The 12259-nt window shown below is 48.1% G+C and overlaps 2 protein-coding genes across 2 annotated transcripts; one reads left to right on the top strand and one right to left on the bottom strand.

The window, feature by feature from the left end:
• Nucleotides 1-437: 437 nt before the first annotated feature.
• On the bottom strand, nt 438-5409 carry THYN1 (thymocyte nuclear protein 1). The gene is made up of 8 exons (XM_031599784.2): nt 5261-5409; nt 4623-4746; nt 3400-3629; nt 2841-2909; nt 2069-2161; nt 1570-1665; nt 798-948; nt 438-682 (listed from the first exon to the last, which is right to left on the bottom strand). Exons 2-8 carry the CDS (start codon nt 4663-4665, stop codon nt 636-638), a joined length of 729 nt encoding a protein of 242 aa, XP_031455644.1. The 5' UTR covers nt 4666-4746; nt 5261-5409; the 3' UTR covers nt 438-635.
• A 23-nt stretch (nt 5410-5432) lies between these two features.
• On the top strand, nt 5433-12019 carry ACAD8 (acyl-CoA dehydrogenase family member 8). The gene is made up of 11 exons (XM_031599782.2): nt 5433-5566; nt 6301-6401; nt 6761-6930; nt 7663-7772; nt 8034-8110; nt 8401-8538; nt 8935-9070; nt 9177-9274; nt 9531-9683; nt 10574-10676; nt 11440-12019. The coding sequence occupies exons 1-11, from the start codon at nt 5485-5487 to the stop codon at nt 11490-11492; spliced, it is 1221 nt and encodes a 406-aa protein (XP_031455642.1). The 5' UTR covers nt 5433-5484; the 3' UTR covers nt 11493-12019.
• The last annotated feature ends 240 nt before the right edge of the window (nt 12020-12259 follow it).

Raw genomic sequence — 12259 nt, 5'->3', positions numbered from 1 at the left:
GCTGTGCATGAGTTTGTCTGATATGATTTGTAGTGCCTGGGTTGGGTCATTGGCGTTGTTGGGTTTTTTCTTTTATGGTATTAAGGTATTTTTTTTTATATGGTCTTTAGAAAGTATGTCACTGTTGGAAGCCGTGCCTACAGAGGACACATAACCTAAAAATTAGCAGGCTAATTTCTCTTTTCTGATGTCACTGCTAAAGTAATATGGAAATTTTGTACCTGCAGGAAGTTAACAATGATCTGCTTGACAGTAATTAGGTTAGATGTGCATACGCCAAAATTTTCTTGCTCTAGACAGAAGCAAAGTGACATCTTTCTGCAGAAAAGTGTCCCACTGCAATACATGGAACTGCACTGCATCCTCCAGAAAGGAGGAGAAGAAATTGCAGAGAGAAACTGCAGAATGTCACCACTGCTAACATTGAGTAGCTGTAATTGATTCTAAAAGGCTTTATTTAAAAATAAGCACAAAAAAACAACAACAAACAACAGTGTTGGGGTAAGGAACATAAAGCTTCAAATCGTTTGCAGGCTTGTTCTCCTTGCTGTGGTTGAGTAAGTAAACTTGAGAATTATGCTGGTTTAGGAGGAGGCATCAATGGGCTGGGTGCAAGCTGTGCTGCTGTCAGTTTCTTAATGTGGCTTTTCCTCTTCCAGGCTCAAGACAAAATCAAATTCCTCTGTATTGGAAAGGTAAGGAAGAGAGAGTTGTAAGTGGAACTTCCAAGTTGTCTGGGTTGAAGGCTGCCTCTCAGAAAGAACGGCACTGAGACCAAAGGAGGAGAAGGCTTTTACCTTGTGTCAGTGGTTGGATGGAAAGACGTTGTCTTGAGAAGAGCATCATGTTCTTTAGGGGCCCTCCATCTGCTTTATGTGCCAGGTGGTGAGTCTTGATTTCAGAAAGGGGGATGAAACGTTTTGTCATCCGCACAAACTGGACATCCACCTGGCAGGTGATGAGCAGCAAAGGAGCATGGATGAAGAAGGATTTAGCATCCAGAGAACACATAAGATCTTTGGGGAAATAAGGATTTTAAACTGAATCACATGACTAATGTATAGTATCTTGTAATGGTATGGAAGTTTTTTCTTGCTGAAGGCTGAAAATCTCAGATGCTTCTGGCAGGCCACTTATTTACATCAATCTTAGCACCATGCACTAGAAACACATGTTTGTGTGGTCACAGACAATATAAAACAAAGCTGCAGGTTATATAGGCAGCTTGTGAGCAGTCACTTCCTTATAATGTAGTATGAATCAAAACCATAGTTTTCATTGCTATAGACTAAGAGTAGTGCTTGAAGATGTTTGTTCTCCTTTCTGACCCAGAATTCTGCAATGGATGCAGAACTGACCTCCATGCAAGGAAGATCTGAAAAGATGCATTTTGTTGTGGAAGTAACAGAAGAGTAGAGAAAACAATCAGGATTGGGTTTTTCTCTTGATTGAGAAAAAGGTAGGTAGGCTAGGGCAGAAGTTTCCAAAGATATGCAATGTAAGAGGCTCCTAACTGCACTGGGATCAAACACAGAGTTTAAAGTGATCATATTTGGTTTGCTACGTTACCATGGACCATTTGGGGTTCTCTTTTCTGCTGGAGGAATCATAATGAGGATCCTTCTGATCGAACTGTGTGTGATCAGGGTATGCTTCCTTTACAATCTGAAACAGAATGGGAGATGACTGTGAGACAAGCTCCTGTCAGTTAAATGCTGTTGTCAGCAAAGGGTATGAAATGCCCAGAAGAAAGCTGTGCCTAAACAGTAGAGGAATAATGCTGGTGCAAAAGTGAGCCTTGCTTTTTCTGAAATCCACTCTAACAGATATTTCCTTCCTTTAGATTCCTTGGCTGGAAGCACTGCAGAACAGTATGGATGTCAATGGAACATAATCATCTCTTCAGAGAGCAAAGTGGAAGGAGCATAGATACCCTAGGCCTATTTGCTGCTCCAATGAGACTTCCTTTTGCACTCTTCTGGTTGTGAAACAGAAGTAAGGCTAACAAATTGTTTGATAACCCACTGATTACTTTTTTCCCCCCTGACACATAGAATGAGGCACTCACCTTGACAATGCCAACAATGCCAGGCTCTTTGCAGTTACTGTGATAGAAGAATGCCTGTTGCCCAAGTTTCATGGCTCTCAGGAAGTTCCTTGCCTGTTAAAGTGAGAGACTTTGAGCACTTGATACGAAACTCAGGGTTTCTTCATAACAGCTAGAAACGAGACCTAACAGCAGGAGAGAGGTATATGCTTCAGTGCTATTCATACAACTCTCCTATGTTGGTCATACAGATGTTTTACACTGCAATGAAATGAAATGAAGAGCAAGATATTCTTTGTTAGAAGGTATGAGGGACTGTAACAGCTCAGACACCTTCATTTGGGGACAGCAAGAGACTGCAGTTAGCTGTCAGCAAACAGCCAGCAGAGCAGACTGTATTAAGCAGAGGTAGTGCATGTAGATTTCCTTTGCACAGGAATCCTGGAACAGACAGAGCAGACAGCTGCACACTGACAAGGCACAGTGTTTGGCTCAGTTTCCTGCTCAAAGGTGTCAAGGGAAATAGAAGCTGATCATCTGTGGGACCTATGAGAGACTAAGCTAAAGAAAAAATGGACGATTTAAGAAAATATTACCCAGCTTGCATCTACTTTTAATTCAGAGATAATTAAGCAGTTTTGACTCCTGACAGAAAACAGCTGTCAAAGCAGGCAGACTACATCAAAAGAAAATACTTCAGCACTTCAGGCAAAGGAAACAAGTCATCTGTGAAGAGAGAGAACATTTTTCCAGTGATATTTCAGTGACTCAGCCTTTGACATCTGCTTCTTACCTGGTAGTTTCTTACTCCTTCCCAGAAGGTTGTCTGATTGGGCTGAGCCTTCAAGTCTTCAATGCTGAACTGCCAAATGGAATGAACACACAGGTGAAGTCCAGGAGGCAGTTTGATCTCTGTTGCCTTGCTGTCTGTTTTACCTAAACGTTTGTAGCTCCTTCAGTTATAGTTCAAACTTCACAAAAATGTTTTTGTTCCCATAGGGTTTAAAGAAAAATCCGTATGAAGAAGGAATGCTTCACTTAGTGTAAAGGCAGAGCCTGAAACAGATGGAGACCCTGCTACCTACAGCTAAGCATTCTAAGGACCCTCTTTAAGTATCAAACCCCAATGTTGTCACCCTTCAGCTGAACAGAATTCTCTTTCCTTTTTTCAGGAAGACAAGTGCTTTTCGAGAAGTACTCAAGACTCAATAGTGGTGATATTGCAAATAGTCTGAATTGTTTGATCCTGTAATTCAGCACTCTGGTGCTAATGCTCTGGTTAGGAGTGAAACTGCTTCTACACTTTGTTGATTTTGCTGAATAAGAATAATAGAATAGGTGTCAGTGCTTACTTTCACATCCACTCCCTTCTCAAGCCTGCTCTCTGGTTCCGATTTCAGAAGCCAATGGCAGTATGTTATCTTGCTTTCCTCTCCACCAGAATCAGATTCTTTTGCCTTCTTCCAGTTCTTCCATCCTGACTTGGAGCTCCCAGCTGGAGGTTTCGTGGACTTTTCCTCTTCCTCCTTATCTTCAGTCTCCTCCTCAGTCTTGGCAATTTTAGCATCAGGCTCCTTTTTATCTTAAAAGAAATGAGGAAGAAAAGAGCATTCTGGTAAAACTGAATGTTTCTGCTAAGGACTGGTGCTGAAACCATTTTAGTCACCCAGGCTACTTTTACATGCTGTCGTATGAATGCAATCAGAAGTTTGGTGGATCTTACATGTAAGGTAACTGCTTTACTTATCAGTGTTTCTGCACATTTCTAGTTTGCATCTGAAATACAGATTTTGTTTCTTGTTGTGTGCATAAACAAAGCCAGGATAGACCATACCATCCTCATGAAGTGTTATTTGAAGGGCTTTTTTAATTATTATTAATCGCTGAGAAATTAACAGCTGGCCAAAAGAAGTCAATTTAGATCAGTCTGATAAATAATAGGAAAATTCAGCAGCAAAGGAAAATGTTTTGGTTACTGCATTAGCTAGAAGCCTTATGTTAAGCATTTACTGTGCTTCCAGTTTGGAGAGGGCCCCTTTGCCTGTTTGTCCTGCATGTACACAGCAAAAAGCAGTGATAAAAGGGAATGAAGGTGGTTATCTGCTGGAGCCTGTTCAACAGATGAGTAGCACAGGGGAGCCAACTGTTTAATTTTCTCATCTTATGCCTTAAACATCAGATAACGCTGCCTTAAGTGCAAGGCTTGTAATTATTTTTGTTTTGTGTTTTCTGCAGATGGCACCACATCATTTCTGTGCCACTAAACTGGGTATCCTTTGACCGACCAGCTCTAGCATGCAGGATCTGAAAGCTCTTAATAAACGGATGAGTCACACTTCTTAACTATCTTGTGCTGAGAATACACCACTGTCCCTCTCTTACACCTACCAGACTTGTCTCGGTCACACGTGGATGCTCAGCCCACTTTTTACAGAGGAAATGCTGTCTCAAATCTGTCCCAAATCTGTCTCAAAGACATGTGGCTTGAAAGACATGACGGTTATATGACTGTACTTGCAGTGTAGCCCAGAACCCCGTGTAAGAGATGCTCAATTAGTCAGGACATAGCACAGACCTGCTGCTGCTCCTTTATCTCTCTTTCTGCTAGGCCAAGGCATCTCTGGGCTCTCTGAATTCTCTTCACCAAGAAGCACCTGCTGAATGAAGGAGGGCAGATGACTGCTGCTTATTCAGGCAAGCTGGAAAAAAAAAAAAAAAAAAGTTGGGATAGCTGAGAGAATGGAAAAGCTGTGCAGTAAGTGCAGAGTATATTTCCTCCCTAGAGCTCAGCCATTTCCTCTATCAGTGCAAATCCTGGCACCGGTTGAGGACCACACCCGGGCTGCCCTCCCCAGCCGCGCTCTGATGGACGTTGGCAGCAGGGCTGCTTTTCCCCACAGCTGTTGAAGGAAAGTCCCGAAGGCGCTCGGCCTCACAGCACGGCCGTTTTCTGCCGTGTAAGAGGAGCCGCGCTGCGGGGAAAGCGAAAGCAGCTCGCTCGCAGCTCTCCGTCCAGCCTGCCCAGCGCGGAGCTTATTGCACGCAAGCATTCGGAAAAACAGAGCGCAGCTCGGCCGCTGGAACCGCAGCCCCGTTCTGCCGGCAGCCCTGGCAGAAGTTACGCGGCTCTGCGCGATCCTCATCCCGTCAGTCCGGCCGGCACCAACTTTCCCACCGCCTGCCCCCAGCGTCCCGTCCCGCCGCTCCCCTCACCAGCTCCGGCCGCCGCTCGGGTTAAGGATGCTCCGCTTTGCCCGAGCTTCAGCGCGGGCGGAGGAAACGCGCCGTCCCCCGCCCTGTTGGAGTCGGAAGTCTGTAACCGTTATGCAAAAAAGGCATCGCCCGGCGGCTCGCCTCCTCCAGCGGCCAATGCGGGCGGTCCCGAACCGAGGACTACAAATCCCGGCTGCCGCAGCGGCGCCGCCTCCCGCACCGCCATGGCGTGGAGAGCGGCCCGGCTCCGCGTTACGGCCCCGCTGCTGCCGCTGCGCCAACGGGGGATCGCGTCCTGCATCGACCGTAAGGCTCCGAGGGGCGAGGCCGGATCCCGCTGCCCGAGGGAGGGGAGGAGGGAGGGATGCTCGCGGTGCCGCTGCCCGTAAAAGCAGCGCTGACGGCCCCTCCTGCTGCACCTCTGGGCTTCAGACCTGGGCGTCGATCGGAGCTAATCACGATAATAAGCGCTGCACGAGGTTGATCGGGAAGCTGTGCTCAGGTTGTTGTGTCCGCTGACATCTTCCGACCTCCGCAGCCGCTCCCTGCCGGCGGTGGGGCTGAACCTGTGGTTTCCTAAACGATCCCGGAACGCTTTCCTGTTTAATTGCCCCGGCATTTAAATGTGACACGTTAAGGAGAGAAGCAGCAGCAGCTCTGTGAACGTAAGGGGAGGAACTAACAAAGCGACGTCGGACCTGCGTGCAAACAAAGCAGTTTTCCAAGGCACAACAGCTTTCGGTGCAGTTTCCAAAGAGGTTCTTCGCTTGCTTGCTTTCTAGCATCACTTTGAACTGGCAGGAGTGTTCCCTTGTACTTGTGCAGCAGGATGGTGTGGCAGCTGCAGGAGCTGTTGTGTCCCTTCCTCAACCTCACAGCACGGTGCTGAGCAGCCAAAGATGTGTGCAGCACTGGGGCTGTTTGGTTCTAACAAAGCCTTCTCCCAGCACAGATCCCAGTGGCTTCCAGAGAGCAGAGAAATGGGTTTCGTAGTGGAGAGCGTGAATGATGACCTATTTGATCCCTTTCTGGTTTTCTAGCATCTGCTGGTCTGACAGAGGAGCAGAAGGAATTCCAAAAAGTGGCCTTTGATTTTGCTACCAAAGAGATGGCTCCTCACATGGCTGAGTGGGATGAAAAGGTACGGCAGCCTCCAAAGGGTTGTTCTGCTCCCTTAGGAGTTATTGCCCCCCGGTCCCATTGCAAGGATCCTTCAATGGCTTCTCAGGGCTGTAACGATAGCAATAGGGATTTATTTGAAGATGCTGCTAGTGGGGACCCATCAGAAATTCCCTTAAAGCCTTCCTAAGTGGGTAATTCAATCATCTGGAAGCTTGAATTTACTCCTGAAGATGTTGTGTACCTGTCTAGGTTACTGCTTATCTTTTAACCAATCCAATTAACAAACACTGCAGAAGTTTGGGACCAAACTTGGTGGCTGTGGTGTCTCAGAACTTCAGCACAGACATTCACTTTTGATGTCTCTGTCTGTTCCAATAGGAAATATTCCCTGTGGAAACAATGCGAAAGGCAGCCCAGCTGGGATTTGGTGGCATCTACGTGAAACCAGATGTGGGTGGCTCTGGATTGTCACGTCTTGATACCTCCATCATCTTTGAAGCCTTATCAACAGGATGTACCAGCACCACTGCTTACATGAGCATCCACAAGTGAGTGTCTGCAGAGGGGTGGATGGTGTCAGTCTGGCTGTAAACACTGTTGTTCTGTGGCTCTGCATCCAGCTGGAGACAGCTCTCCTAATGCTCACTTACAGCTGGGAGCCCAAACAGGCATCACATCACTGTGAGGATCCCTTGACTGCAGCAAACAGATAGGCTACAAAAGCCAAGATGCCACTAAGAAGTAATTTTGGCTTCGTGGCATGCAAGATGGGATTAAGTTCAGGATTTTGTTTCCTGCTCATCTACTTAACCTGTCTATAGATAGTAACCTGTCTGGAAAAAGCTATTTTTTGCTTTGCTTGTTCTGTGACAGTGCCCACAGCTGATACCAGGACCTTATCCTGCTTACACAGACATGTTCAGAGAAAGGCTCACTTTGCAAAATAGAGCTTGGTCCTCAGGGGAATGCTGAGGCTGTTAAATGGGAATGTGCTGTTCCACAAGGCAGCAACCCTGGTATGAATGGAAGGTGATGTCCTTCCCAGCTTCTGTGATGTGTAATTTTGTTCCCTTTCAGTGTGCCTGGAGCAGGTGATGAGGGTCTGCCTCCTGGGTTAGTTTAGATTAACTAGCAGAGGTGGAACAATAAGCTTTCAGGCCTCAGTGCTTTTGTGGAACTTTGTTCTGTTGTGTCAGGAATCTTCTTGTATGACCCACCTTCCTTCTAGGGCTGTGTTCACATGCACACACTGTAATGCTGCTCCTTCTCTCCTGCTCCAGCATGTGTGCTTGGATGATTGACACCTTTGGCAATGAGGAACAGAGGCACAGGTTCTGCCCATCGCTCTGTAGCATGGAAAAATTTGCTTCTTACTGCCTTACTGAGCCAGGTGAGCATTTTCCAACAAAATCTTCTCCTCTCCCTCACTCCGAGTGAGGTTTTACTGGATGTGAATGTTGCCCAGAGCCAGAGGCAGAATGTTTCTTTTCACATTTTCTTGTGCAATCACCAGAAGTTCAAAAGGGGCAGTTGATGGTTACTGAATACTTGTGGTACAGACCCCAGTAGTTCTGGGTATGATTCCCAGGACAGCTTAAAGGCTCTGTCTTCAAAGATCTCCTCATTGGCTGCTCCCTTACCTCCCAAATAGGAAGTGGAAGTGATGCAGCTTCCCTGCTGACCTCAGCTAAGAGGAAAGGGGACACCTATGTCCTGAATGGCTCCAAGGTACCTTTTTGCTCCTCTTAAAGCTGCTGGATGGCACTGCATGCACAAAGGGTCCTGGGTCTCACCATCCTTTTCGTTTCCTTCTGTCTCCTCATCTCTGTCCATTCCCCACGCTGTGACATCCTCTCTAGGGCATCCACCAGAGCTTAGCACAGTTGGGTCCCTAAATGCCTCCTGGCAATGGAGTCTTTGTCCTTCTGCTTCACCCCTCCATTTTATACCCTGGCTGGTGCTGCAGGCTCTGAGTTAGCATACAGCAGCCAACCTTTTCCTGTTGTACCTTACTGCAGGCTTTCATCAGTGGAGGAGGTGACACGGATGTATATGTGGTTATGTGTCGCACAGGAGGCCCAGGCCCCAAGGGCATCTCCTGTGTGGTGCTGGAGAAGGGGACACCAGGCCTCAGCTTTGGCAAGAAAGAGAAGAAGGTAAGAGCCTTGCTTTTTATCTCCTGTGATGGAAGAGCAGGACAGAGATGAGCTCATCTGCAAAGAAAGCACCAGGAATCTTTTGTTGAATGGGACTAGAATCAGCCTGGGATGTTTTTTTCCAAGCTACATCCAATTTTGATGAAGTTTGCACAATAACATCCACTTTGCTAAATGAAAGATTTTAATCTCAGAAATGCTCTGCTCAAATACACTCCAATTTCTAGCTCAGCACACTGACACCAAACCACATAGACCACAGGCTCTGAGGTGCTCTTGCAGCAGCTTGGCAATGAGATCAAGGGGTTGAGAGCAGGCTGGGCATTTCTGTGCTGTGAGATGGATGCGTGCTGCTCCCCAAGCAGTTTGGAAAGTACTCTTTTTTTTTTTTCCTAGGTGGGGTGGAACTCCCAGCCAACTCGGGCTGTGATTTTTGAGGACTGTGTTGTTCCTGTTGGCAACCGGCTGGGAGCTGAAGGGCAGGGCTTTAACATTGCCATGAAGGGACTGAATGGAGGCAGGATAAACATTGGTAAGAAAGACAGACTGCAGAGAGACAAGTGAGAAGGGCAGGGTTACATTGCTGACTCTCTGCTTTAGCTTCATGGTCACTCTGTGTTGTCATTTTCTCCCACCAGCTTCTTGCTCATTAGGAGCTGCTCACGCCTCTGTTCTTCTGGCTCAGGAACATCTCACTGTCCGCAAACAGTTTGGGGAACCCCTAGCAAGCAACCAGGTAAACTCTCTACCAGATTTGCATTCTGTAAACTGTTCTTTGTCTCATTCTGGCTGAACAAACAGCTAGAGGGAGACGTTCTCAGTGTGTCAAAGGTAAATCTGAAGGAAGATCAGAGATCAAAGTCAGGAATGTGCTTTTCCACAATAAGAAAGCACGGCAGGCACGCAACCTGCCTGCAGATAGCGGGGATGATGTGGTTCAGGGCACTCTAAAGATGCTGACCTCATCTTTCCCTCGTGCTGCCTGCTGGCAGTACCTGCAGTTCAGGCTGGCGGAGATGGCGACGCGCCTGGTGGCAGCGCGGCTCATGGTGCGCAATGCTGCACGGGCTCTGCAGGACGGACGGGAAGATGCAGCCGTGCTGTGCTCCATGGCCAAGCTGTTTGCTACTGATGAGTGCTTTGCGGTAGGTTACTCGACGCTCATTCGGCATCTTAATTGGAATCTTGGGAGATCCAAGCATGTTCATTGAGCCGGAAAACTTGTTTCGGGACCAGGATATTATATGGGAGAGAATTCTGCACCGTGTGGAGGCTGCAGTATTTGTGTCTCCACAGCTCAGGTCTCCTGACTTCTAGGGCTTTCTACTCAACTTTCTAAAGGACGAAGCAAGGACACAAGATAGGCAGCAGAGCGTTCTCGTTTTCAAAGGGTAATACACACGTTACATGCTGATAACTCCTAGCTAGTAAATGGTCTTTCCTAGACCACTCAGAAATCACTCATTATCACAAAATGTCCCCGAAAAAAGAAAGCAAGAAGAGAGAAAAATAAATAAAAGTGAAATCTGTGCTATGACACTTCTTAGATTAGTTTCATACAGACATATTTTCTGAGCATTCTGCACTGTTGCTACCTGCTGTGTTGTATGTCTGTAGTTGGTAGATAAAGACACATGGAGTCACATTTCAATAGAAATCAAAGCCTTGAACAGATTCCTCAGCTGACTGCCACTAGGTGGTGATCTGGCGTTTTGGTTTTTCTATCAATAGCAGCATGGAAACGCAGCAAAACCCACCTTTGTTAAGTAAAGCCTTTTTTGGTTACTTATAGGCTGTATTGTTCACATAAACGCACCATGAGTGTGAAACAGCACTTAGGTAACATGATAGCACTGAGAGCAGCACTGATGGGAACTGAAAGCTCCTTGCTGTCACACCAGACTGCTAAGAGATGAGATTAGGTGACCAGAAAAAAAGAAATGAGCCCAGGTTCCCCGGGTTCTTACCGTGCTTCTGTTGCTGACTTGTCCTCAACACCACGCAAGTCACTTCAGCAGCAATGCTGTCTCCACAGATCTGTAACCAGGCTCTCCAGATGCACGGGGGCTATGGCTACCTGAAGGATTACGCGGTGCAGCAGTTTGTGCGAGACATCAGGGTCCACCAGATCCTGGAAGGTAAAAGATGCTGTTACTAGCAGGGATTTGGCTGTGTACCAAGAAAGAACAGGCTTTCCAGGCCTTGCCACATGACTGATTCTAAGGTTTCAGAAGCTAGTTTTGCCCTGAGCTTGAACTGTGCCTGGGTATCACATGCACGCATCCCCCAGCCAAGAGCTGTGTGTGTAAAATCTCCAACTCTCTGGAGAAGTTGCCATGTATTTGAAGGGTCTTACAGCAGGGGGAGATCTCTGTCATGTTAGTGGTGCCTCCATCCAGTTTTATCCAATGACTCCCACAGACAAGTGCTGACACTCCCCAGCAGATCCCATTTAGTCTTTGGCTTTCTTTCTCTACCACTTTGGGCACAACTGCGCGTGCAGCGGCCTTTTCTAATCCCAGTTTGACTTCCTTCCCATTTTGTTTTCCCTTCTTTGAAACCCACCATGTAAAACCAAGGCACCGTGTAGGGATGTAAACTTTCCTGTGCTTTCTGTGTGTTGTCTGTGTGTCACATAGCAAAGCACTGAACTCAGCTGTTCACACAGATCCTCTGCAGCTCAGTGTTTGGTGCCCTGCCAGTGCCCAAATAAAAAGAAGCACTAGCATTTCTGAAGCCTCTCCTGAGCAATGTGTCAGCACTGTGTATTTCAACCTCAGAAATGCCACCTCATGTGCTACCCCCAAGGAGAGGTTTTCTGTGCAGATCAGGGAAGAACTTTGTGTGCCCTCACTGGCTGCAGAATCAGACCATCCCTTAACCATCTTTTGCCCGCTGCAGGTACCAACGAGGTGATGCGGATGATTGTGGCCAGGAACCTGTTGCAGGGGTGAAGCCAGGAGCAAGATCCCTGCATGGAAACAGCCTGCCTGCCTTACAGCTGGGCAGCACCCACACAGCCCACAGCTGTGCTCCGTGCCTGGCATTGTGCTGTGCAGCCTGAAGGTGTCAATCACAGCTCCAAACAAGAGCCTCTGTCCCCACATCGTGGCTGTGGGCCGCCTGCCATCCATCCTCCATGGAAGCAGATCCCGAGTTGGGACACAGGAGCTGCGGGCAGAGCTGGAGGCGCAGCCTGACCGCTTGGAACCATGTTACCAATTCAACCTTAATTCAAAGGAACTAATCGCTTAAAAAAACCCATCGTGGGTGCGAGGGGCAGCGCTGCACAGCCGCTAACCACGAGCACAGCAGCAGCGTTTATGGAGGAGCTCCCGTTGCTCTGCAGCGCTCCTCGCATCCCTGCGGCGCTCTGCAGCCCAGCACGCAGCCCTCGGATCGGAGCTCCGGGAGCGCAAACGTTGGCGAATCCAATTTCTTCCTCGCAGTTGGAATCAGTAAAGCTGTGATTGTAAAGTGATCAAGTTCTGGTCGTTTTCTCGCGCAACGAGAGCGCTGCAGGCCGGACCGCGCCGCCTGACTGACGGCTGACTGACTGACTGACTGCGGGCCGCTGCGCCGCGCGCCCTCGCCCCACCCTGAGGACGAGCCAATCAGCAGCGTCGCTCAGCCAATGGGGCGGGGCTCGGCGGCGCGCAGCCAATGGAGGGCGAGCGGCGGGCGGAGCGGCCCAAAGTCGCGCTTGGGGCGGGGGGGCGCG

This window comes from Phasianus colchicus, chromosome 23 (assembly GCF_987193195.1).
Source record: "Phasianus colchicus chromosome 23, bPhaCol1.hap1.1, whole genome shotgun sequence".
NCBI lineage: Eukaryota > Metazoa > Chordata > Aves > Galliformes > Phasianidae > Phasianus > Phasianus colchicus.
Note: the sequence above shows the minus strand (reverse complement) of the source record. Positions and strands in the feature narration are given on the sequence as shown.

Bases quoted from the DNA above. Each gene is read 5' to 3' on its own strand.
- THYN1 (XM_031599784.2), bottom strand. From the start codon at position 4,665: ATGCCTTGGCCTAGCAGAAAGAGAGATAAAGGAGCAGCAGCAG. The intron at 3,630-4,622 runs GTCTGTGCTATG...ATTTCTTTTAAG, and splicing joins AGATAAAGGAGCAGCAGCAG to ATAAAAAGGAGCCTGATGCT. The intron at 683-797 runs GTAAAAGCCTTC...TTTCCAATACAG, and splicing joins CATCCAACCACTGACACAAG to AGGAATTTGATTTTGTCTTG.
- ACAD8 (XM_031599782.2), top strand. From the start codon at position 5,485: ATGGCGTGGAGAGCGGCCCGGCTCCGCGTTACGGCCCCGCTGCTGCCG. The intron at 6,402-6,760 runs GTACGGCAGCCT...CTGTTCCAATAG, and splicing joins TGGCTGAGTGGGATGAAAAG to GAAATATTCCCTGTGGAAAC. The intron at 8,111-8,400 runs GTACCTTTTTGC...ACCTTACTGCAG, and splicing joins ATGTCCTGAATGGCTCCAAG to GCTTTCATCAGTGGAGGAGG.